The sequence below is a fragment of the Hemiscyllium ocellatum genome, chromosome 3 (genome assembly GCF_020745735.1).
Source record: "Hemiscyllium ocellatum isolate sHemOce1 chromosome 3, sHemOce1.pat.X.cur, whole genome shotgun sequence".
NCBI classification, from domain to species: Eukaryota; Metazoa; Chordata; class Chondrichthyes; order Orectolobiformes; family Hemiscylliidae; genus Hemiscyllium; species Hemiscyllium ocellatum.
This window is the reverse complement of record NC_083403.1, coordinates 20,037,781-20,064,488: the sequence shown is the minus strand read 5'-3', so window position 1 is coordinate 20,064,488 and position 26,708 is coordinate 20,037,781. Positions and strand designations below refer to the sequence as shown.

Sequence of the window (26,708 nt, the reverse complement as noted above, 5' to 3'; positions counted from 1 at the left end):
CACCCTCCAAACCCACAACTACCACCTGGAAGGACAAGCATTCCTGGCAAACACAGGGAGGGGTCATCAAGAAATTGTAGATCCTCTCCATGACTTCCTTTCCTTTCATTGTAAGACGTAGAATATTTACAGGTAGGAAAATAAACAATATAATTGATTAATAATGAACAAAGTAAGGATTTGCATCTCTAGATGTAACAAGGTAAAATATACAAATCAAGAGCAGGAGTAAGCCATTCAGGCCCTTCGATTCCGAAAGTCAGTGTCACGCACCAGTGTCACCCCATGCTACCAATAGGGAAATTAGAGGGAACACTGACTACCGTTCAGTATTTCTGAAGAAGCAGGTTTGGATGACTTGGAAAGAAACATGGACCTTCTACTAGACACAGAAAAGTAGGAGCAGAGCAGTAATCTGATAGTTATTACTGCTTCATGCAAGGTTGGCGTCTCTCTCTGATTAGAGCGGTGAAAAGCAGATCTTTGCCAACACAGATTCACAGAACCTTCAAGGTTCTACCTCTGGTGAATGAGAAGTATATCGCATAAAAGCCAAGTAGTAGTGTGGAGCTTATATAAAACTGCAGTGTGCTGGATTTTGCACATGATGATGGTGAAACTGTCATTGTATAATGTGTTATTATGAAGTTGAAGGCATGTACTGTACCTTTAAGAGAGACTGAATGCTGTTTTGCACTGAGAGCTTTTAAGCACCTGTCATATGACTGACTAACAGTCCCAGATTGTACTGGAAAATTGAAAATATGGAACATTTGGCTGTGAAATAGATACTCGAGTTGGTTGCTGTTTTGACAATAATTCAAATTTAATCAATCAGCTTAAACTATGCTTCAGCATACTAAAACCCAATCGAGTTTGAATTTATTGTTTTACCAATGTCAAACCAATGAGATGATCTAATGTGGGAGGTATAAAAAAAGGCAGACATTTTGAAAGTCAGACAGAGCAACTGCCACTTAAAACACTCTCTACGAAAGGTACCTTTTCATATTAAACATCTTTGCAATAAAAGAAAGAAGATGGCCCAGGGAGATCTTCAACCGAAAGAGGAAAGGCACTGGAAGCAACAGCCACTATATGGGTTTGAAATTAAGTTGATGTAATTTGAAAAAGTATTTTACTGGAACAGCATATTGTTATGGAATTGGAGGCAGATTATAAGCAATTAAGAGAAAGCAGGGCTTAAGAGTTATGAATAGGTGTTGTTTAATGTTCACTTTTAGAGTTAAAGAATAAATTGATATTATTTTCTTTATATAGTGGAATTTTGGAATTCTCTGTCATTCATACTTTAACAGACTACAAGCAAGGGGTGTTTTTCTGGGTGTTTGGTTTAAATAACAGAGGGGTTCAATGCCCAGTTGTAACAAATGTAACTACTCAGCAAAACTGACAGCAACTTCTGGTGTACATAAATGCACAGAAAAACATGGAAATCCAGGAGTTGTTGTCAGTGATATCAAGCTCAGCAACAGGGTGTCCACTTCTAGTCTCCTCAAATTAAACTGAATAAGATCATGTCTGATCTGATAGTAACTTCATATCCACATTCCCTCCTATTCCTTATAACATTACATCCCTTGCTTCACAAGAATTGATTTATCTCTACCTTAAATTTTCCAACTATTCTACTTCCACCTCCTTTTCAGGAAGAGGCTTCCAAAGATTCACAACCTCAGAAAAAATTCATCCAATCTCTGTTTTAAATAGCTGACCCCTGATTTTAGAACTCTGCTTCTAGATTTCACATTTGAGAAAACATTCTCTTCACACATACCTTGTCAAAAACCTTCAGTGTTTCATGTGTTTCAATCAAGTCACCCCTTACTTATCTAAATTCCACGATGTGGAGGCGCTGGCATTGGACTGGGGTGAACAAAGTCAGAAATCACACAACACCAGTTATAGTCCAACAGATTTATTTGAAATCACAAGTCCGTCATCTGACAAAGGGGATGAAGGCTTGTGATTTCAAGTAAACCTATTGGACTATAGCATGGTATCATGTGATTTCTGACTTTGTCTAAATTCCAGCAGATATAACACTAATCTGGCCAACCTTTCCTCAGAGGACAATCCACCATTCCAGTTATTAGCCCAGTAAAGGCTGTTTCGGAGTAGCCTTCAACACATCTAGAGTCTTCCTCATAAAAGGTGACCGATGTTATGCACAGTACTCCTGACATGGTGTCACCAGTGCACCACATGAGTGAAGCATGACCTCCCGACTTTGGAGCGCACAATAAATTACACCACACTAAATAGCTTTCCTACTTGCTGTCCTTACATGCTAACCTTCTATAGATCACATGAGAACAATCAAAATTCCTCTGCAATCTCTCATCACTTATATAATCTCCCTTCCTTTATTCTTACCACCAAAATGGACAATTTCACATTTTTCATATTATACTCCCGATGTCAAATCTTTGCCCATCCACTATTTACATCTTTTTGTAATCACCTTGTGTCCTCATAAAATCCCTACATTGTGGGAACAGGCTATTCAGCCCAACAAGTCCACACTAACTCTCCAAAGAGCAAACCACCCAGATCCAACCCCTATCCCAGTATGCCTGCAGTTCCAATGGCGAATCCATCTAACCTATGTACCCCTGGACATTACGGGCAATTTTAGCATGGCCAATCTACCTAACCTGCACATCTTTGGACTGTGGAGGAAAGTGGAGGACCTGGAGGAAACCCACACAGACATGGGGAGGATGCGCAAACTCCACACAGATAGCCACCTGAGAGTGGAATGGAACCCAGGTCCCTGGCACTATGAGATAGTAATGCTAACCACTGAGCCTCCAGGCCGTCCCCACTGTTCTCTTCCCAACCTACAATCCTATCAATCCTTTCAATATTGAATAAAGGAGTTAAATCTGCTAGCTTCAAATTTAATGGGATCTTACCCAAATCAAGGCAGGTTTGAAAAATCCTCTCACCCTCAGAACGTGCAGCCCTCCATTCCCTCTGCTCCAACCCTAACCTCACCATCAAACCGGCAGACAAGGGAGGCGCGGTAGTAGTTTGGCGCACCGACCTTTATACCGCTGAGGCCAAACGCCAGCTCGCGGATGCCTCCTCTTATCGCCCCCTTGACCATGACCCCACCTCCCACCACCAAACCATCATCTCCCAGACCATCCATAACCTCATCACCTCAGGGGATCTCCCATCCACCGCCTCCAACCTCATAGTCCCACAACCCCGCACCGCCCGCTTCTACCTCCTGCCCAAAATCCACAAACCTGAATGCCCCGGCCGACCCATTGTCTCAGCCTGCTCCTGCCCCACCGAACTCATCTCCCAATACCTCGACATGGTTCTGTCCCCTTTAGTCCAAGAACTCCCCACCTACGTTCGGGACACCACCCATGCCCTCCACCTCCTCCATGATTTTCGCTTCCCCAGTCCCCAACGCCTTATCTTCACGATGGACATCCAGTCCCTGTACACCTCCATCCCCCATCACATAGGACTCAAAGCCCTCCGCTTCTTCCTTTCCTGCCGCACCAACCAGTACCCTTCCACTGACACCCTCCTTCGACTGACTGAACTGGTCCTCACCCTGAATAACTTCTCTTTTCAATCCTCCCACTTCCTCCAAACTAAAGGAGTTGCCATGGGCACCCGCATGGGCCCCAGCTATGCCTGTCTCTTCGTAGGATATGTGGAACAGTCCATCTTCCGCAACTACACTGGCACCACCCCCCACCTTTTCCTCCGCTACATCGATGACTGTATCGGCGCTGCCTCGTGCTCCCACGAGGAGATTGAACAGTCCATCAACTTTACCAACACCTTCCATCCCGACCTCAAATTCACCTGGACTGTCTCAGACTCCTCCCTCCCCTTCCCAGACCTTAACATTTCTATCTGGGGCGACCGACTCAACACAGACATCTACTATAAACTGACTGACTCCCACAGCTACCTGGACTACACCTCCTCCCACCCTGCCCCCTGTAAAAATGCCATCCCATATTCCCGATTCCTTCGTCTCCGCCGCATCTGCTCCCAGGAGGACCAGTTCCAATACCATACAGCCCAGATGGCCTCCTTCTTCATGGACCGTAGAATCCCCCCAGACGTGATCGACGATGCCCTCCACCGCATCTCCTCCACTTCCCGCGCCTTCGCCTTTGAGCCCCGCTGCTCCAACCGCCACCAAGACAGAACCCCACTGGTTCTCACCTACCACCCCACCAACCTCCGTATACAGCGTATCATCCGCCGTCATTTCCGCCACCTCCAAACGGACCCCACCACCAGGGATATATTTCCCTCCCCTCCCCTATCAGCGTTCCGCAAAGACCACTCTCTTCGTGACTCCCTCATCAGGTCCACACCCCCCACCAACCCAACCTCCACTCCCGGCACCTTCCCCTGCAACCGCAGGAAATGTAAAACTTGCGCCCACACTTCCTCTCTTACTTCTCTCCAAGGCCCCAAGGGATCCTTCCATATCCGCCACAAATTTACCTGCACCTCCACACACATCGGCTATTGCATTCGCTACACCCGATGTGGCCTCCTCTATATTGGGGAGACGGGCCGCCTACTTGCGGAACGCTTCAGGGAACACCTCTGGGACGCCCGAACCAACCAACCCAACCACCCCGTGGCTCAACACTTTAACTCTCCCTCCCACTCCACCGAGGACATGCAGGTCCTTGGACTCCTCCATCGGCAGAACATAACAACACGACGGTTGGAGGAAGAGCGCCTCATCTTCCGCCTGGGAACCCTCCAACCACAAGGAATGAACTCAGATTTCTCCAGTTTCCTCATTTCCCCTCCCCCCACCTTGTCTCAGTCGATTCCCTCAACTCAGCACCGCCCTCCTAACCTGCAATCTTCTTCCTGACCTCTCCGCCCCCACCCCACTCCGGCCTATCACCCTCACCTTGACCTCCTTCCACCTATCACATCTCCATCGCCCCTCCCCCAAGTCCCTCCTCCCTACCTTTTATCTTAGCCTGCTTGGCACACTCTCCTCATTCCTAATGAAGGGCTCTGGCCCGAAAAGTCGAATTTCCTGTTCCTTGGATGCTGCCTAACCTGCTGTGCTTTAACCAGCAACACATTTTCAGGTTTGAAAAAAGTATAAACAATGCATCATCTATCTCATTAGCCACTTATTTCAAAACCCTTGCAGGAGGTCCATCAGGACATAGACACAGTCAGCCTGCAGCTTCAACAATTTCCTCAATATTACTTCTCTGGTGGTTGGAATTTTCTTGAGATTTTCCATTTCATGACTTACTCTTGCTTCTGGATGTTATTTATCCTCTCTGTAGTGAAGACAGGTCCAAAGTACTGTTCAATTCATTCTTTCCATTACTAATTCTCCAGTCTGGTTTTCTACAGAACCAATATTCATTTATGATGTGGAGGAAACAGTGTTGGACTGGGGTGGACAAAGTTATAAATCAGACAACACCAAGTTACAATCCAACAGGTTTATTTGGAAGTATTAGCTTTTGGAGCAGCGCGCACCTAGTTCACCTAGTTAACTATTTTCTTCTTTAAATATTTATGGAAACTCATATACTGTTTGAAGGATGTATTGTAGAGAGACCTTCTTGGATAGGAATATGTTGATGAAAGGGATTCTTCCCATAAAGCTACTGGACTCTACTCCTCCAGTACACAGTTTTAAAAGGGAGAAGAACAGACAAAGGAAGCACATGGTGAGGACAGTGCAGGAATGAGAGAGAACCTGCACAATTACTACCTTTGCTGTTTTCAATTCACGTATCGCTCGACATCGGAGTGTCACACAGAGGGTGGTACAGATATGGAATGAGCTGCCAGAGGATGTGGTGGAAGCTGGTATAATTGCAACATTTAAGAGGCATTTGGATGGGTATATGAATAGGAAGGGTTTGGAGGGATATGGGCCGGGTGCTGGCAGGTGGGACTAGATTGGGTTGGGATATCTGGTCGGCATGGACGGCTTGAACCGAAGGATCTGTTTCCATGCTGTACAACCCTATGACTCTACTACCTAAGGAGAAAGTGAGGACTGCAGATGCTGGAGATCAGAGCTGAAATATGTGTTGCTGGAAAAGCGCAGCAGGTCAGGCAGCATCCAAGGAGCAGGAGAATCGACGTTTCAGGCATAAGCCCTTCTTCAGCCCTTCTACTATCTAATCCCAGCAAACTGCAACATAAACAAACCCCAATGCTTTCAAATGAATTACAACTCCAACCCTTCCACTCCAATTCCTATATCCTGCCAACATCACCACTAATCCAAAACTTCAGAGTACTATTTCAGTCTTTATTGATTCTAGAATTGCCCAATGTTTCAAGATGTTGAAAATCTCCTTCTTAATGCTGCTGGATCTTGGGAGGTTTCATTCAATATTTTCAGAACCTTAGGACTACTGACCTACCCAACCAGTGTTCCACACTCTTCCAAAACATTTGACTCCAACTTTGTATGATTCTGGTTCCTAGTGATGGTATTATCAGTTCCCCAGCGGTCTCAAGTTGAAGAACATATTTAATGCTGTTTTGATGAAAATTCATGGATCCAAAACATTACTTCTCTCTCTCCACAGATGCTACCATAACCTGATGAGTATTTCTGCACTTTTCTGTTCTTATTCAGATGTCTAGAATCCACTAAATCCTGCTTTCTGAGCAGCGTGACAGCAAATTAGTTGGTTGAGAGTGAAATATTGTCCAGTTCACTGTGGATAATTCCTCTGGCCTTCTTAGAAATAATGCCATGAAGCTTTTGCATGATTTTGAGAGGTGAAGTCGAGGCTCAATTCAATGTCTTAGAAATTAAAGACAGCGCCTCATACAGTGCAGCTGCACTGAAATGTCAATGCCTAGATTTAGTCATCAAGTCTCCAGACTACAAATACCATAAATAATAAATGGCGCAGTGTTAAAATGTACACTCCTCAGTTTAGGCTTCACAAACTTATCCCATGCTCTTTCGGCACATCTAGAAAAGAATAATTTCCACATGATTTACTCACCATACCACCGGTGCACTCTCTACAATCTTGTAAACAGGCTAGATTCTCCCAGGTGCTGTAAGCTTTCAGCCCTGCTACTAATGCCTGCAAAGAGCGATTGTTGACCAGATTCCTGCCTTGATACATATCTTCATCCAGTATCTCTCCTGCATACCTGTAAGGAGAACACCGAAACCAACTTTGAGACATCTGAAAGTTAGAGACATGACACGAGAATACAAGGTAATATGTGACTCCTACACAAATAAAACAAAACAGGATTACAATCAGCTCCACCATCCGCCAAAAAAAGAGAAAGCATTATCAGCTGGGTTCACTGCTCCTGCTAACATCCTGTGTGGGAAAATTTGACCTTGAAAGAGTGAATGAAAGCAGAGGAGGATTCAGCATCTCAAAGTGACCGGTGGGACTCCTCTGCAAATCACTGCTGTCAATAAGGACAAAGTTGAAGAGTAGAAAGAGAAAATTAGGGGTTAAAGACTATTACTGAACCCCATTCCAACAACAACAAAATTAATGTGTTTCATTGAGTGAGATTCATGGCACCTGGTCCTCCATGATACAGAATGATTTTTCTCACACAATCTTCCACTCTTTACCCTGTATATTACACAACTGGTATCTTGCAAGCCTTTCTCTGAGATGTTGTGGCTGCAAGTGTTTGCCATTGCTGGGGCCTTATGGCTTTCACACTTGCAGTAGCATCTTTAAAGCCCAGGTGAAAGCCATGCTGCTGAATCCTATCAGGCTTCAGTGGCTTCCTGCTCAAGGTTGAAGTGAAGCTGAGAATCTCTTACTGTGGCCTCTTTGCCAAGGTTTGCTGGGTGCCTCTAGAAGCAAGGGAATTTCCCGTTAAGAGAGATGAAAATATGAGTTAGCACTGACAGTAATGTGAAAATGACATGGTTGAGCACAGTTCAATGACCGTTACTGGGTTAATTGACCTTTGTCATATCCACATGAGCAGTCAAACTATTCTCTAGGCAAGTACAGAATTTGTTCATCACACAGAGAGACAGAGAGAGATTCAGACAGACAGAGACACACCACGACAGAGAGACAAACAGAGAGAGAATGTGAGAGAGAGAGAGTAAGAGAAGAGAAACCTCCTCCATCTTCCCCAACAAAAATAAAAATTTGGACCTCTTGGCCCAAATGGATCTGTATGAGACAAGGAGAAGGATTGAAAATGATGGAAGTTCATGGAAAAGGAGTTAGTGGTAATGGTAATGCATAGAGTCATAGAGATGTACAACACGGAAACAGACCCTTCAGTCCAACCTGTCCATGCCGACCAGATATCCCAACCCAATCTAGTCCCACCTGCCAGCACCAAGCCTATATCCCTCCAAACCCTTCCTATTCATGTACCCATCCTGATGCCTTTTAGATGTTGCAATTGTACACCACTCCCTCTGGCAGTTCATTCTATACAAGTACCACCCTCTGTGTGAAAAAAAATGCCCCTTAGGTCCCTTTTATATCTTCTCCTCTCACCCTAAATCTATGCCCTTTATTCTGGACTCCCCCACACCAGGGAAAAGACTTTGCCTATTTATCCTATTCATGCCCCTCATGATTTTATAAACTTCTACAAGGTCACCCCTCAGCCTCTGACGCTCCAGGGAAAGCAGCCCCAGCCTGTTCAGCCTCTCCCTATAGCTCAAATCCTCTAACCCTGGCAACATCCTTGTAAATCTTTTCTGAACCCTTTCAAGTTTCACAACATCGTTCCGATAGGAAGGAGACCAGAATTGCACGCAATATTCCAAAAGTGGCCTAACCAATGTACAGCCGCAAGATAACCTCCCAACTCCTGTACTCAATACTCTGACCAATAAAGGAAGGAAAGCATACCAAACGCCTACTTCACCATCCTATCTACTTGCGACTCCACTTTCAAGGTCCTGCATCCAAGGTCTCTTTGTTCAGCAACACTGAAGGTAAGTGTATAAGTCCTGCTCTAATTTGCTTTCCCAAAATGCAACACCTCACATTTATCTAAATTAAACTCCGAGATACTGAGGTGTCTCCCGTGATGGAGCAGAAAGCAGGCTCAGACAAGTGAGTAGTCTGTAAGGATGAGGTGGATCAGAGAGAGCCGTGAGTGGACATGATAAAAGGAATCCTGAGGCTTATATTGCATAAGCCTTGGTGAGGTGTGTATGTGTGTAGTGTCAGTCTGTAGTGGCCTGGTGAGCAATGCAGCACAGAGAATATGGTAGCACTGACTCTAGAAAAATGCAGAAGTTTATTGACCTTCCTCCTGTACTGCTGGGCAGCTGCTTTAACCTCGATACAGCAATCCAGGTCCAAGCTAGCTTGATCTCGCGTTGTGATCATTTAATGTGACGGTCAGCTGGAAAAAGGACTTCCCTCTTCTCCTCACCCACCATCTACCCCATCCACTGAAACCTTCAGGTCCCTGTCTGCAAAGTGGGGAACAAATTTTCCTTTCGTCCAGGTCATATTCTCCGTGATGGTGGTGGAGCAGGACAGTATAAGGGAATTTGCTGGCTATCAATACCTGAAATGGTGTGCAGTTGTGTTTTAAATATGGCAATTACCATGTGAATGCTGTGACTTTCTGGAAATAGTGAGCAACTCCACATCTCCAGTTTCACACAAAAGGTGCCCAAAGGTCTAATTCCATAATAAAGAAGATAGAACATAGAACATTACAGCGCAGTACAGGCCCTCGATGTTGCGCCGACCTGTCATACCAATCTGAAGCCCATCCCACCTACACTATTCCATGTACGTCCATATGCTTGTCCAATTACAACTTAAATATACTTAAAGTTGGCGAATCTACTACTGTTGCAGGCAAAGCATTCCACATCCTTACTACTGTCTGAGTAAAGAAACTACCTCTGACATCTGTCCTATATCTATCACCCCTCAATTTAAAGCTATCCCCCTCGTGCTCACCATCACCATACTTGGAAAAAGGCTCTCCCTGTCCACCCAATCTAACCCTCTGAATGTGTGCGAAATCACTTGCCAACCCAAACCCAGATGTGTAACAAATTACCTCTGTCTAATGGAGAGCAACGTCAATAGTCCTTTTTAGATTATGTTGCACTACTAAAATAATGTCAATCCAAGTCTAAACATCAATTGAGTCAGTTCATATAAGACAAGCTGCCAGTAGGTGACGTATGAATGTTTTGCCAAGGCCAGGCAACTCAGTCAAGGAGAAGAATGAGGAAGGGAGAATTTCTACAAATTTCCAATTGATGGAAATTTTTTAAAAAATGAGAGATGTAATATGAGAGTTGAAACAGGAACTGCAGAAGCTTTAAATACAATTACAGTAAAGCAGCTGGTTTAACTTGAAATTGCTGCAGCTTTCAAATTAATTGGAAGACTGATTCCAACATTCTATTGGGATGAATGTGGTACATTGTCCACTTCTTTTGTTTGTAAATGTTATCTTAGATTCAGTGTTCACTACTAGAAAACAAGCTTGTGTTAGCTTGGATCAAATTGGAGTGCTCCTGTACCTGAATCTAAACGTTAGTGTTGACAGGCATGACTGCAAACACATCAAGAGATTGTCTTGTGTTAGCTGCTGAGTTAGTGGTGGGGTGGGTGCTATGGCATGACTAACCGCAGTCTAGTTTACAGCAGGAATCTATTTACTGACCAAGAAGAATCTATGTAAAAAGGATCACGCAATCTACAGCAAGATTGATTGCACCTGCAGTATATTTCCTCCCTTAAAAGTGTGGTTATTCACCAGCAACATTATGTGAGGGAGAGAGTTACATAATTTAAATGATGTGCATGTTCATCTGCTCCCTTGTGAATAGCAGATGCTATTGAAATTTTCAGATGACAGTAAAACAGGGAATATAGCCTATTTTGTTTAGAAAAAGAAATTAATTACAGGTATACTGGTCCACCTCCTTCAGTCTACGGGTCATCACAAACCAGATGTAAGACCTGAATGTGTGTTGGATCCTAGCTCACAAAGATGCAGAAAAGCTTGAGGAACTTTACACAGTTACCAGAATACAGCAAGCAGTGCCGTCAAAAAGCAACTGGAGAGCATGTAGTTGCTCTGATGTACTGTGCATGGTGAGTAGCTTCAGCATACTGATTGCAGCGTTGACCATCAATTCCAAAAGTCAGTGTCACGCACCAGATTCAGAATTCTGTGCAGCCAGTAAGAAAATTAGAGGGAACATTGACTACCGTTCTGTATTCCTGAAGAAGCCAGGTTTGGATGACTTGTAAAGAAACATGGACCTTCAACTAGACACAGAAAGGTAGGAGCAGAGCAGTAATCTGATAGTTATTACTGCTTCACATTAAGGTTGGCATCTCTCTGATTAGAACGATGAAAAGGAGATATTTGCCAATATAGATTCACAGAACATTAAATGTTCCACCTCGGGTAAATGAAAAGCATATCACATAAGAGCCAAGTAGTAACGTGGAGCTTATATAAAACTGTAGTGTTGATGATGGTGAAACTGTCAGAGTACAATGTAACTGCTCTGCAAAACTGACAGCAATGTCTGGTCGACATGCACGTACAGAAAAAGATGGAAATCCGGTAGTTCTTGTCAGGGCTATCATGCTCAGCAATAGGGTGCACATTTCAACTGTTCTCAAATGTAACTGGGACAAAAAAAAGTGATTTAGAATGTACACCAGTGTCTAACAAAATTTTCCTATCATAAAGGCCTTTGAAAATGTGATGATTTCTTTAATGAGGTTTAATGGAGGTTTTAATGTCATATTAAAATGGGGTGGCACTGCTGCCTCACAGCGCTAGAGACCCAGGTTCAATTCCCGCCTCAGGCAACTGTCTGTGTGGAGTGTGCACATTCCCCCTGTGTCCGCGTGGCTTTCCTCCGGGTGCTCCGGATTCCTCCCACAGTCCAAGGATGTGCAGGTCAGTGAATTGGCCATGCTAAATTGACAAGTCAAGAGTAAATATAGGGTAAGGGAATGGGTCTGGGTAGGTTACTCTTTGGAGGGTCGGTGTAGACTTGTTGGGCCGAAGGGCCTGTTTCCATACTGTAGGGAACTTAATCCAATATGAAGTTATTATTACTTACAAGCAAAATCTCTGGATCTGATAAAAACTAATTTCAGAAATCTGTCCCCTATCCACCATGATAAAGATGTCACTGACTCTTTTTTTAAAAGTAAGTCATTTTCCTATTTACAGAAGTTTGTTTGTAATATTTCTGTTTGTAGATAAACCTCATGTTTTACAGATGATAATCAGTGTTTTTAATTTCCTGGTTTGCTGTGTAAGAAATCTTCAATGTGATTATTAACTCAGCAATCTGTTGATGTCACTATCTCTGGGATCCAGAAATCCTCTTGAGATGGCATCAGGGTGAAACCTACATTGTAACAGAGGAAAGCGACACCATAAAACTTGTAAGATCACTGTGAAGGTCTGCAAGGTCAGTGGCTGACAGCCAAAAATCTCATAAACGCAGTTGGTCTTTTAATTGAAGCAACTAAGATTAAAATACGGGAGAAGGCTATATAACCAATCGTGTTTGTGCCAGGTCTTTGCCAGACAATCTCAAACTGTTAGAAGCATGCTAAGATTCTGAGATTATACACACTTAGAAAAATTGACCAGAAAGTAGAAAATTCTAGATTATTTAACACTCAGAGGCAATTTCATTCAGGTAACTATAATTGTGAAAAAGCTTAACAGAATTGACAGAAATAAATTGTTTCCACTCTTTGGTAAGGCCATAACTAGGGGTCTTAAATTTTAGATAATCAGAAGGAATTCCAAGCAAAACAAAATCCTCAGGAGAATGTTTTTTTTTCAATACAGAGGGTAGTTATAATGTGGAACTTGTTACCACAAGGAGAAGTTGAGGTAATTAGCTTAGATGTAGTTATAAGGAAACTAGATAAAGATGGCGGTCAGTGAGACAAGTGGGCTAGTGTGCAGTTCAGTCACGGTGCAGGTTTGATTCCTGATCTCGCTAAGATGGTCTTGAGACTGGTTTACTCACCTTACCCCGATAGTAGAAGGCAATGGAAACCTATCACCAACAAAAACTGTCAAAATGGTTCCGGCAGCAAACAATGAGCCAAGGACTTGCCTTTGGATAGGTACATGTGAATGAATGAAGGCAAATTATAATGGACAAAGAAATTAAAAGATATATTAATAACATTAGATGAAGAAGGATGAGAACAAGCTTATGTAGAGCTAAAACATGAAAGTGGTTCCGTTCGACTGGATATTCCTTTTTAGACTTCAAATACATGTAAATTATTACTCTACTTTGTAAATCTCTGCTTTAAACCTGCATCCATTTTTTATTCTTTAGAGATGGAAGCCCTTGCTTCAACTATAATCAATGACAATACACTCCGATGATGCAACTTCTTACGTCAAAATGATTCCTCCTAACCTTGTTACTGGCAACCAAACTTTGCAACACCTCAGATACTGAAGCAGTCCTTGCCCGCATGTAGCCGGAACTGGACAACATTCAGGGCTGGTCTGACAAGTGGGAAGTAACAGGCACATCCCAAGCACTATGTAATAGCCATCTCCAATAAGAGAGAATCAAACCATTGTTCTTTGGCATGACTGAATGCCAATACCCTGGAGTTACCAACGAGCAGTGGTGGGTGAATTATGATAATATCGCTGGACTAGTAATCTAGAAACACCAACTAAAATTCAAGGGACATGTGTCCAAATCACACTTCGTCAGATGGTGAAATTTGAATTCAATGAAAACTCATCTGATTCACTCCTGTCCTTTAGAGAAGGGAATTTTCCATCCTTGTCTGGTTTGGTGGTCATGTGACACCATGTGGTTGACCCTTCACTGTCTTTGAAATGATGTAGAGGGATAATCAGTTAATCTAATCTAACAGCTAGTGCTAGAGAGTGTCAGTGACACCCACATCCCAGATAAGAATTAAAAATAAACAAGAAAAAGAAGGTAGCACATGTTGGACAAAGTGCTCGCTTAATTGGTACCCTATTCACAGCTTTAAACATGTCCAATCAGCCACCAGGGCATAGTGCTATCATTTGTATTAGCTGCAAGACGCACAGCAGCAACTCACCATTACTCCTCAGACAATATCTTACAAACCATGACCTTTACAATCTAGCATAACAAGGATAACATGTGGGGGAAAGTGAGGACTGCAGATGCTGGAGACCAGAGTTGAAAAATGTGGTGCTGGAAAAACACAGCAGGCCAGGCAGCATCCGAGGAGCAGGAGAATTGACGTTTCAGGCAGAAGCCCTTCTTCCGGGTAACATATGCACAAGAATGCCTTCATGTGCGTGGTTTTGGTCCCCTGACTTAAGGAAATATATCATTTCATTGGCGGCAGTTCAAAGAAGGTTCATTAGGATGACCTCAGTACAGAGGGATTGTCTTCTCAGTAAAGGTTAAACAGGCAGGGACTGTACTTGTTGAGGTTTAGAAGAATGCATGATGATCTTATTGAAACAGATAGGATTCTAAAGGGACTTGACAGGCTGTGAGGATGATTGCCCTCATGGGCAAGTCTAGGATCTGAGGGCGTAGTATCAGAAATAACGGGTGCCAATTTAAGACTGAAATGAGGGGGAATTTCCTCTCCCAAAGAGGTGAGTGCCTTTGGAACTCCTTGCTGTGGAGGCAGAGTCCTTCTGCATATTTAAGACTGCAATGGATAGATTCTTGATCAGTCGGGGTATCACAGGTGGCAGGGAAAATGCAGGAATGTAGACGTTGGGGATGGCAGAATAGCCATGATATGATTGAATGGGAATGAATGTCCTACTTCTGTTCCTATTTCTTATGGTCTTAGGTTAAAAGCCTGGAACTCCCTTCCCAACAAACTCTGAGCTTACCAGTGCTATATAAACTACACTGGGTCAACAAGGATGTTAACCAGCATTCTTCAAGTGCATTTAGAGATGGGCAAAAATGCTAGATTAGTTAGTAATGTTCACATTTCATGATCAAACAAAAAATAAATAAATTTATCTCTGTTTGCCAAATAATACCATGAACAATTTTGAAGTCTCCAAGAAATCATTTTAATCTTTTCTGCACCAGTGGAAATAGTCTCGTATTTCATCTCTGTTCACAACTGCTGTTTTTTATGCATGAAGTCTATGGCTTTAATGAATTTTTGATATTGACTGCCTAAAGGTGCGCACACATATCCCAACTATGACCTAGACATTGCCTTGCACAGGTATTACCCCTTTACTGTTGTGTTACACAGTATGAATGTTAATGCTCATCATCGTGCATGACAATGATAAAGACTGAAAATGCCATCCACTTCTTAAAGAACTTACCAAACAGAATATCCACACCTGCACCAAAGTGCAACCATTTCAAAAAAAGTGATCGTCTACACCTATTTCTATCTGTTTTGGTTTGTAATATCTTTATGTGTTCAAACTGGTTGGCAGGTTTGATAACAAAACAACATTGCCTACTCTTCAAAAGATAATCCAGTGGAAATGCGCTGAGATTTTCCAAAGCCACAATGACAGCCTATATTTAGAAGCTCTATAATTGAGTGTAGACTGTTTCCTGGAATGGAAACTTTTAGAAAGTGAGATTATGAAATTTAATTAGCATGTAGAGCAAGATCAAGTCTAGAATTAATATTAGAAGCAGAAAGGGGGAGTGGTTTCCAAATTGTTTAAGGCAAAATATTATAAGAAAGTAAAATGTGTAATCCCAGCAGCTTTTAACACCAAACCAATCAAGATATTTAAGAAGTGAAAGAAGAAGAAAAAAGATTTGCATGTTATATTGGATCTTTCATAACTTCAGGGAGTTCCAAAGCATCTTACAGGCAAAGAAGTAATTCTGAAACAAAGTCAATGTTGTAATGTGAGGCAGCCAATTTGTGCACAGTAATAATCCACAGACTTTCCCTGTTCTTTTTTAAAACGTGTGTGAGATCTTCCAAGTCAACCTAACCTGAGGAATTGCCTTAGTTTAATGTCTTATTCAAAAAATGGCATCCCTGCCAGTGAAGTATCACAGCACTGGAGAGTCAGCTTAGATTTTCTGCTCAAAATTCTGGACTCGCATCAGTCTGGACCAGAAAGTCAGTGAGGGACTGCCAGCAGATAAATAAATAAGGATTTATATTAAGAGTCTGGAAAGAAGGATGAAAATGGGTTTGTAATATATTATGTGGATTTGGTATGGAAATTAAATGGGTCAAATGTCCATATTTCGGAAGCATTTATTTTGTTATATTCTATCACAGGATGTGAGATCACTGGCCAGGACAGAATATTTTGATCATCCCCTTTTGCTCTGAAGAAATGGTGGTGTGCAATCTTCTTGAACTGCTGCAGTCCAAGCAGTGTTGGTAAAACCACAATGATTTTAGAAACTTAACTAGTGATAGTGAAGGAACAGAGATATCAATCTGAGTCAGGATAGTGTCTGGCCTGGAGGAGAACCTGCAGGCGGTGATGGTGCTCAAGGTGATAATGTTTGTGGTTTGGAAAGTACCGTGTGCTACATTGTAGATGGCATTGCTGCTACAATGTGGTGGATGGGTGTTGATCAAGCAAACAGCTGAGTCCTGGTTAGTATCACTGCAGAGCCTCCTGAGTGTCACTGGAACTGATTTCAATCACATCCCTGTCTTATATCTTATGGATGCTGGCAGGTACTGGAGAGTCTGGAAGTGCATTACTCACAGCAGAATTCCTCACGTCTGACCTGTACTTGTAAAGCAGCATTTACGTTCAGTTTCTGGACAATGGTAGCCCCAGGATGTTTAAGTGTGGGGTATTTAGCAAAGGTATGCCATTGATTGTCAAGGTTTGATTGTAATTGTCTCACACTTGCGTGATGCAAATGTTATTTGCTACTGAAATGTTAATGCCAAACTTGAATGTTGTCCAGGACTTACTGCATAAGGTCATTGACCATTTCAGTACATGAGGACTTGGAAATGGTGCTGATCAATGCACAACCATCAATAAATATTCCTGCTTCTGACCTCATGACCGAGAGAAGTTAATGATGGAGAGAAGTTAATGCATGAAGCAAACTGAAGATTATTAGGCCTGGGAGACTTTCCTGAGGAACTCCTGCAGGATATCCTTGAGACTGAGGTGATTGATCTCTAATTATCATAACCATTGACGTCAGTGGTCAGGTTGGATTTATTCTGCTTTCTGTTGATGGTACATAGCCAGACAGTTTTCTACACTGTAAGGTAGATGTTGTTATTGGAGCTGTACTGAGATGGAACTCCGGCAGTTTTGCAGCAATTGTCTTTGGTATTCTCACAAGAATATTGTTAGGGGCTTTGCAACATTCCATGCCGTCAGCCATTTTGTAATAGCACATGTACGAAATCAAATTGGTCAAAGGCTGTGACGTTGGGGACCACAGGAGGAAGCCAAGATTGCTTACCCACTTGACACATCGGGTTGAACAAGACTGCAAAGCTTCTGCCTTCCTGCTGATGCTTCCTCCTCTTCTGTTTAGTCTGGTGACTACCAAACAGATGTACAAGGAATCAGATAGATGATATGGATTGTGTTGAGAAGATATACAGGAGTATAGGAAACATCTACAGAGTAGACCCGAGGTGATGAATGACAATGATGGTGACCACCCACACCATCCAGCTTTATACTCGATGTATAAGTCAACACCCATTTTATGTAGTTTACTGTAAAATTGACAGCCAAATGTAGTAGCATTTAGTCTGCCAGTGAACTACCACATAAAACATGCAATGGTTTCATTTACAAGAACTATGTAATTGAAGCAGGATTGGGGAAATAAATCTCCAAATGCTGCAAAAACACAGAAAACACTTCAGCATTAAATAACAAACAGCGTCAGCATAAAAATAAAACAGAAATTACACGACCAATAAACAGGAACTTAAGTCCTGTTTAAAGCACGCAAAGCAATGGCACTTTGCCTACGTTATAGAAATTCAATCAAACAACATTCTTCCTGGTTGGAATTGTATTCATGAGATACATGTGACGTGAGCATGAAAAATATTTCAAACTTCTCTTGGACATAGCTGATAATATATTTACTCTATTTTTCACCAGTACAGATGTTTTACAGTTTTAGTGCTCTTTATGCCATCTCCCTTGCAAACGTATTTTTAATGGGCAAAGATTAATCATATGTTTCCCCAATTCTGTTTGTCCTCATTTAACCTTGCCTAAAGGCAGTTACTCACAGTGAGGTACTGTTCAACAAACAAATGGAAGTCCCTCCTCCTCCCCTTGCAGCTATACTTTACATGGGAGTCTAGACAGCAAGTGCCAGTGTTCAACTTGGCGAAGATTCAAAGCTATGCTCAGTCCTCTGATTTTCACCCAAGTCCCACACCTACAATAAATTTACACCTTGCGCTTCATTGAGAAAATAGCTGTGAGTGCTTTACAACAAAAACAGAGGAGGTAGAACAAAGACAGGCAGGAAGGTTTTAAGAATCTTTTGAAAACAGAGACATATGTAAGCAGGTGTAATGCTTTAGTTATAGAGATGAAGTGCTAGGGGTAAAAAGATGGGCCCCACATGGTGGATTGTTGGTAGCAGGGAACTTCAAATGATCTAGTGCCAAGAGAACAGCCAACATCCACACTTGCACTTCAATGTAATTACACTTCAATGTAATCCAAGATGACTAGATTGTGTGAGTGAATTTCAAACCTGTCCACGCTGCCATTCCCAAACATTTCTCCATTCCATCTCACCATGTGTCTCTTGCTCCAAAAATTAATTTAGACCTTAGTTTAGATTGATCAGACTTGGTAGATGGAACAAGTTGAAACTCAGTTACATTCAATTGTATTTAGTCAGCATATTGTTTACTCCTTTTATTTAGATTAAACTTAGATTAGATTAGACTTACAGTGTGGAAACAGGCCCTTCGCCCCAACAAGTCCACACCGACCCGCCGAAGCGCAACCCACCCATACCCCTACATATACCCCTTACCTAACACTATGGGCAATTTAGCATGGAAACCCACGCAGACACGGGGAGAATGTGCAAACTCCACACAGTCAGTCGCCTGAGTCGGGAATTGAACCCGGGTCTCAGGCGCTGTGAGGCAGCAGTGCTAACCACTGTGCCACCGTGCCGCCCACACATCTGTCAGCCACTGCTAGTTCTTCTGAATGAGAAGTTTAAAGTAACACATTAAGTGTATTTCAGATGGAGCCCTTTCCTTTGGTGGCAATCACAACCTTGAAAGATCTCAAATTCAATCCTCTACAGAACTTGGTGATCATCACCCAGCCAGCAGTTGGAAGGTAACAGTTTGGATCAGTATCCCAAGTCAGGATAGAGAAAATGGTTCAGGTGTTTCACTTGGATTGTGTTCAGCAGTTCCTGCTAGAAGTGAATGTGGATGGGCACTGGATCAGGAAAGAATTGCATTCAGCTCTGATTTCTGCTGCAGTTTAATAGCCCATCAACACACAAAGGTCAGCAAGTTGGGTGAGGTCCTGGACAGTGTCAGCTGCCTGTGGAAGTAGCCCATGAGGATGTGTGTGAGCAAGAGTGACAAAAGGCATGAACATGAAAAACAAATGCAAAAACTAAGATAGTTGTTCACATTTCAAACTGCAATTACATTTTACCTGACGTTTGCAATTAAGGGAAAAATGTTTGCAGCAATCAATTCTATCCCAGCTTTCCTGAAACAAATGTTAGTTGCACAGATATTTCATCCTCCCAAAATAAAAACAAAGAACTGGAGCTGCTTGAATTCTAAAACAAAATTAAAATGTGCTAGATAAATGAAAGGTGATAGAATTATAGAAGCCCTACAATGCAGAAAGAAACCATTTGACACATTACGTCTGCACCAACATTCCAAACATCCCACCCAGATCCAGAAACCCCTAACGTGTCCCTGTAACCCTGCTCTTCCTACAGCTAATCCACTTAACCTGCACACTATGGACAATTTAACATGACTAATCCACCGAACTTGCATACCTGTGGGAAGAAACTCACACAGACACAAGGAGGACATGCAAGCTCAACTCAGACAGTCACCTAATGGTGGAATCGAACTGGGGTACCTGGTGCTGTGGGGGAACAGTGCTAACCACAGAGCCACAAAACCACTCGGTGAACTCAAAACGTTAACTCTATTTTCTCTCTTCAGATGCTGAGTTTTTCCAGCTCTTTCTGTTTTACTTCAATTCCACTCATAGGCTTAAATTGACACGTTCTGCTGAGAGAGGAAAGAGACCAGTCTCTACCATGTACAGTGTAGGTGCTGAGGTGTGTGCAACATTGGGCTACCTCAGGTGGATATTCAAAAGGACACTAACTAAAACTGACATCCACGGAGTATGCTGGTGTGTTGTGCTTTTTTGGCACTCCACTACTTCACTGAGAATATAAGAAATAGCCATAGGCCACAGACTCACATCTTCAGTAAAATACATCTTTTTGTTTTTTTCTCCCTCTTTTCATGTTTGACTTAAGTAACCTCACAACAAACTGAATGTTCTTGATAAATATGAAGAGATGTTGGCAGAGATTAAAATGAACACATTTAATGTTCATAATTCTTTTTTGAAAGAAATCGTAAGTCATCAAAAAACCATGCTAATTTTGGCTAGAACATGGAACATAGAAAAATACAGCGCAGAACAGGCCTTTTGGCCCTCGATGTTGCGCCGACCTGTGAACTATTCTCAGTTCGTTCCCCTACACTATCCCAAAATCATCCATGTACTTATCTAAGGATTGTTTAAATCTCCCTAATGTGGCTGAGTTGACTACATTGGCAGGTAGGGCACTCCACGCCCTTAGCACTCTCTGTGTAAAGAATCTGCCTCTGACATCTGTCTTAAATCTATCACCCTCAATTTGTAGTTATGCCCTCTCATATGAGCTGACGTCATCATCCTAGGTAAAAGTCTTTCACTGTCTACCCTATCTAATCCTCTGATCATCTTGTATGTCGCTATCAAATCCCCTCTTCGCCTTCTTCTTTCCAATGAGAACAGTCCCAAGTCTCTCAGCCTTTCCTCATCAGACCTTCCCTCCAGACCAGGCAACATCCTGATAAATCACCTCTGCACCTTTTCCAATGCTTCCACATCCTACCTGTAATGGGACGAGCAGAACTGTACACAGTATTCTAAGTGTGGCCGCACCAGCGTTTTGTATAGTTGCAGCATGATATTGCGGCTCCAGAACTCAATCCGTCTACCAATGAAACCTAACACACCGTATGTCTTCTTAACAGCACTATCCACCTGGATTAAAGGTGGTACTGAAAAGGATCCTTGCCATTAGACCTTCACCAGCATCCTTCATTTCCTGTTCCAGCTTTGGGTTTCCACTTCATTCTAGGTGGATGGATTTGAACAATACTGAAGAGAACTGCATTGATGGATGTGCTGTTGTTCAGATTGGAAACGAATTTAAATCCCTGCCCATCTCTCAGATTTCATTAAAATATCCCATGAAAATACTTGAAGTAGGGAATCGTCTTAGTACCCTAGCTGCTGTAATTGAAAGTGCCACTAAAACAGATGATAGTGATCACTATCACTCAGCTGCTTGTGGGAATTTATTGCGCAAAAAATGGATGCTGAACTTGTCAACATTGTTAATGGTCAATTGATTATGATGTTAAAGACACACAGAAGATGGGAATTCTTTGATCATAAATAGGAGGTCTTTTGAGGCAGTGGCAATGTCCCTGCCTCTGAGTGAGGAGTCCTGGGTTCAAGTTCCATCTGCTCTAGAGATGTGTAATAACATCTATGAACAGGTTGTTGAGAAAAATATCTAGGATTATATATAAAGAGATGAGCTAAGGAGAGCCATAAAAAAGGTAGAGGATTATCAGAAGACAATTTGAGAATATGAGTGACTGGAATGAAGACTAAGATAATTACCTAAGCAACTCCACGAGTCAAACTATACACATGCAATAATATCCACAAACAATAAATAAGTTAATGATTGGAATTCAATATGACATTTTCTTTGGGAAGTTGTCACACTGGAGGAGTCGTATGAGTCCAAAATGTTAACTCTGTTCCTTTCCTCACAGATGCTGCCAGAGTTAGTACATTTGCATAGCACTTTCTATTTGTATTTCACATCTCCAGCATCCACAGTACTTTCATATACCCATCCGAATGCCTCTTAAATTTGCAATTGTATAGAGTCATAGAGATGTACAATATGGAAACAGACCCTTTGGTCCAACCCGTCCATGCCAACCAGTGAAGGTATTCCCACAATGTCACTGAGCAGCAGGTTCCAGTGTTGGCCCAGCTGTGCACATTTTATTTATTCACACAAAGGACATGTGTGTCACTGGCTAGTCAGCATTTATTGCCCATCCCAGCACCGATCCTTGTTGCACTCCACTGGTCACAGGCCTTCATGAAATCTAACCTTGCTAATCAGTCTCCCATGGGAACCTTGTTGAACACCTTACTGAAGTCCATATAGATCACATCTACTGCTCATCCCTCATCAATCTTCTTTGTTACATCTTCAAAAAACTCAATCATGTTTGTGAGACATGATTTCCCATGCACAAAGCTATGTTGACTATCCCGAATCAGTCCTTGCCTTTCAAAATACATGTGCATCCTGTCCCTCAGGATTCTCTCCAACAACTTGCCCACCACTGAGGTCAGGCTCCCCGATGTATAGTTCCTTGGCTTGTCCTTACCGCCCTTCTTAAACAGTGACACCATGTTTGCCAACCTCCAGTCTTCCGGCACCTCACCTGTGACTATCGATGATACAAATATCTCAGGAAGAGGCCCAGCAATCACTTCTCTAGCTTCCCGCAGAGTTCTTAGGTACACTGGATCAGGTCCTGGGGATTTATCCACTTTTAACCATTTCAAGACATCCAGCACTTCCTCCTCTGTAACCTGACATTTTGCAAGATGTCACCATCTATTTCCCTACAGTCTATATCTTCCATACCTTTTCCACAGTAAATACTGATGCAAAATATTCATTTAGTATCTCCACCATTTTCTGTAGCTTCACACAAAGGGCGCCTTGCTGATCTTTGAGGGGCCCTATTCTCTCCCTAGTTACCCTTTTGTCCTTAATATATTTGTAAAAACCCTTTGGATTTTCCTTAATTCTATTTGCCAATGCTATCTCATGTCCCTGTTTTGCCCTCCTGATTTCCCTTTTAAGTATACTCCTACTTCCTTTATACTCTTCTAAGGATTCACTCGATCTATCCTGTCTATACCTGACATATGCTTCCTTCTTTTTCTTAACAAAACCCTTAATTTCTTTAGTCTTCCAGCATTCTCCATACCTACCAGCCTTTCCTTTCACCCTGACAGGAATATACTTTCTCTGGATTCTTGTTATCTCATTTCTGAAGGCTTCACATTTTCCAGCCGTCCCTTTACCTGCGAACATCTGCCTCCAATCAGCTTTCGAAAGTTCTTGCCTAATGCCATCAAAATTGGCCTTTCTCCAATTTAGAACTTCAATTTTTAGATCTGGTCTATCCTTTTCCATCACTATTTTAAAACTAATAGAATTATGGTCGCTGGCCCCAAAGTGCTCCCCCAGTGACACCTCAGCCACCTACCCTGCCTTATTTCCCAAGAGTAAATCAAATTTCGCACCTTCTCTAGTGGGTACATCCACATACTGAATCAGAAAATTGTCTTGTACACACTTAAGAAATTCCTCTCCATCTAAACCTTTAACACTATGGCAGTCCCAGTCGATGTTTGAAAAGTTAAAATCCCCTACCATAACTACCTTATTATTAAAAATCACACAACACCAGGTTATAGTCCAACAGGTTTAATTGGAAGCACACTAGCTTTCGGAGCGACGTTCCTTTATCAGGTGATTGTCGCTCCAAAGGAGCGTCACTCTGAAAGCTAGTGTGCTGCCAATTAAACCTGTTAGACTATAACCTGGTGTTGTGTGATTTTTAACTGTGTACACCTCAGTCCAACACCGGCATCTCCAACTCATACCTTATTATTCTTAAAGATAGCTGAGATCTCCTTACAAGTTTGTTTCTAAATTTCCCTCTGTCTACTGGGGGATCTATAATACAAACCCAATAAGGTGATCATCCCTTTCTTATTTCTCAGTTCCACCCAAATAACTTCCTTGGATGTATTTCTGGGAATATCGTCCCTCAGCACAGCTGTAATGCTATCCCTTATCAAAAATGCCATTCCCCCTCCTCTCTTGCCTCCCTTTCTATCCTTCCTGTAGCATTGGTACCCTGGAATATTAAGTTGCCAGTCCTGCCCATCCCTGAGCCATGTGTCTGTAATTGCTATGATATCCCAGTCCCATGTTCCTAACCATGCCCTGAGTTCATCTGCCTTCCCTGTTAGGCCCCTTGTATTGAACTAAATGCAGTTTAATTTATTAGTCATACCTTGTCCCTGCCTGCCCTCACTATTTGACTCACTTCTGTTCTCAACTATACCAGTCTCAGATTGATCTCTTTCCTCACTATCTCCCTGGGTCCCACCCTGCGCCCCTGCCCACCCCCACCTTACTAGTTTAAATCCTCCCAAGCAGTTCTAGCAAATTTCCCTGCCAGAATATTAGTCCCCTTCCAATTTAGGTGCAATCCGTCCTTCTTGTACATCTCACTTCTACCCCAAAAGAGATTCCAATGATCCAAAAATGTGAATCCTTCTCCCGTACACCAGCTCCTCAGCCATGCATTCATCTGCTCTATCCTCCTAATCCTGCCCTCACTAGCTCGGAGCACTGGGAGTAATCCCGATATCACTACCCTTGAGGACCTCCTTTTTAAATTTCTGCCTAACTCTCTGTAATCTCCCTTCAGAGTCTCAGTTTTTTCCTTTCCTATATCGTTGGTTCCAATGTGGACAATGATCTCCTGCTGGCCCCTCTCCCCCGTGAGAACATTCTGCACCCTCTCTGAGACAACCTTGATCCTTGCACCAGGGAACCAACACACCATTCTGTTTTTTCTCTGCTGGCCACAGAAACGTCTGTCTGTAACACTGACTACAGAATCCCCTAACACAATTGATCTCTTGGAAGCCGACGTACCCCTCGTTGCATTAGAGCCAGTCTCAATACCAGAAACTTGGCTGTTCATATTACGTTCCCCGAGAATGCATCACCCCTTACATTTTCCAAATCAGCATACCCTTGTCAGAGTATTCCTAGCTTCTGACCTGCTCTTTCAACCAATGTCTTTACATGGAGAGTCCAGTTGAGTTTCTAATCAATGGCAACCCCTAGCATGTTGATAGTCAGGGATTCAGTGATGGTAACACCATTGAATGTCAAGGGCTGGTGGTTAGACTCTCTCTCATTAGAGATGGTCATTGCTTGGCATCTGGGTGGCCACCTGTCAGCCCAAGCCTGGGTATTGTCCAGGTTGTGTTGCATTTGAACATGGATGGCTTCAGTATCTGAAGAATTGGACTGGTGCTGAACATTGTGTAATCATCAGTGAAATTTCTCACTTCTGATCTTATGATGGAGCAGCTGAAGATGGTTGAGCCTAGGGAACTCCTGCAGAGATGTTCTGGAGTTGAGATGATTGACCTACAGTAACCACAATCATGTACCAGGTATGAATCTAACCAGTGGCAAGTTTGCCCCTTGATGCCCATTGCTTCCAGTTTCAAGATGGCTCCTTGATGCCGGACAAAATCAAATACAGTCTTGCTGTTCAGGGCTGTCAGTCTCACCTCAGCTCTGGAATTCAGCTCTTTTGTCCATGTTTGAACTAAAGCTGTAATGAGATCAAAAACTGAGTGGCTCTGGTGGAAAGCAAACTGGGTGTCACTAAGCAAGTTATTTTACCGATTTTGGTGAAGATTTGTAGCTCAAGATGATGATAAATATGTAAGTTAGGTCGCTGAGCTGTAAGGTTTACTTTCAGACATTTTGTCACCATACAAGGTAACATCTTCAGTGCGAGTCTCCGGTGAAGTGCTGGTGGTATGTCCCGCCTCTCTATTTATAAATCCTGGTTTCTGAAGGTGGGTGATGTCATTTCCATTTTTTTCAGGGAAAGTACATAAGATCTAAATCGACGTGTTTATTGATGGAGTTCTGGTTAGAATGCCATGCCACTAAGAATTCTCGTGTATGCCTTTGTTTTGCCTGTCCTAGGGTGTGTGTGTTGCCCCAGTCAAAGTGGCATCCTTCTTTGTCTGTATGTATGGAAACTAGTGATAGTGGGTCATGTCTTTTGGTGGGTAGTTGGTGTTCGTGTATCCTAGTGGCAAGTTTCCTGCTAGTTTGTCCAATATAGTGTATTTTATAGTTCTTGCATGGTATCTTGTAAATGACGTTAGTTTTGCTGGTTATATCTAATTGACCCTTTCAGTTCATTAGTCGCTGTTTAAGTGTGTTGGCAGGTTTGTGGGCTACCATGATGGCAAGGGGTCTGAGTAGTCTGGAAGTCTTTTCTGATCTGTCTTTGATGTAAGGTAATGTGGCTATAGTTTTTGGTTGCATTGTGTCTGCTTGTTTAGTTATTTTCCACTTATGAATTCACATTTTCAGCAATTTGCTGTTTGAAATTTGTCCTATTTGAAGGGTGAATTGTACATGCAGTCACCCTCATTCAGGACAGGAATTGTCATTCAAGCAATTCCTGCTCCATTCTGATGTTCCAAGGAGGTGAAAGATTCTCCATAAGTGAAAAATTGCACATAAT

At 42.5% G+C, this 26,708-nt stretch overlaps 1 protein-coding gene across 3 annotated transcripts in view; it reads right to left on the bottom strand.

The window, feature by feature from the left end:
- acoxl (acyl-CoA oxidase-like) overlaps window positions 1-26,708 on the bottom strand; it is a 417,467-nt gene that overhangs the window by 202,517 nt on the left and 188,242 nt on the right. For all 3 annotated transcript variants that reach the window (XM_060848850.1, XM_060848867.1, XM_060848859.1), the window contains one exon: window positions 7,029-7,182. In XM_060848850.1, coding sequence (XP_060704833.1) covers window positions 7,029-7,182 — 154 coding nt within the window. The remainder of the gene's footprint in view (window positions 1-7,028; window positions 7,183-26,708) is intronic.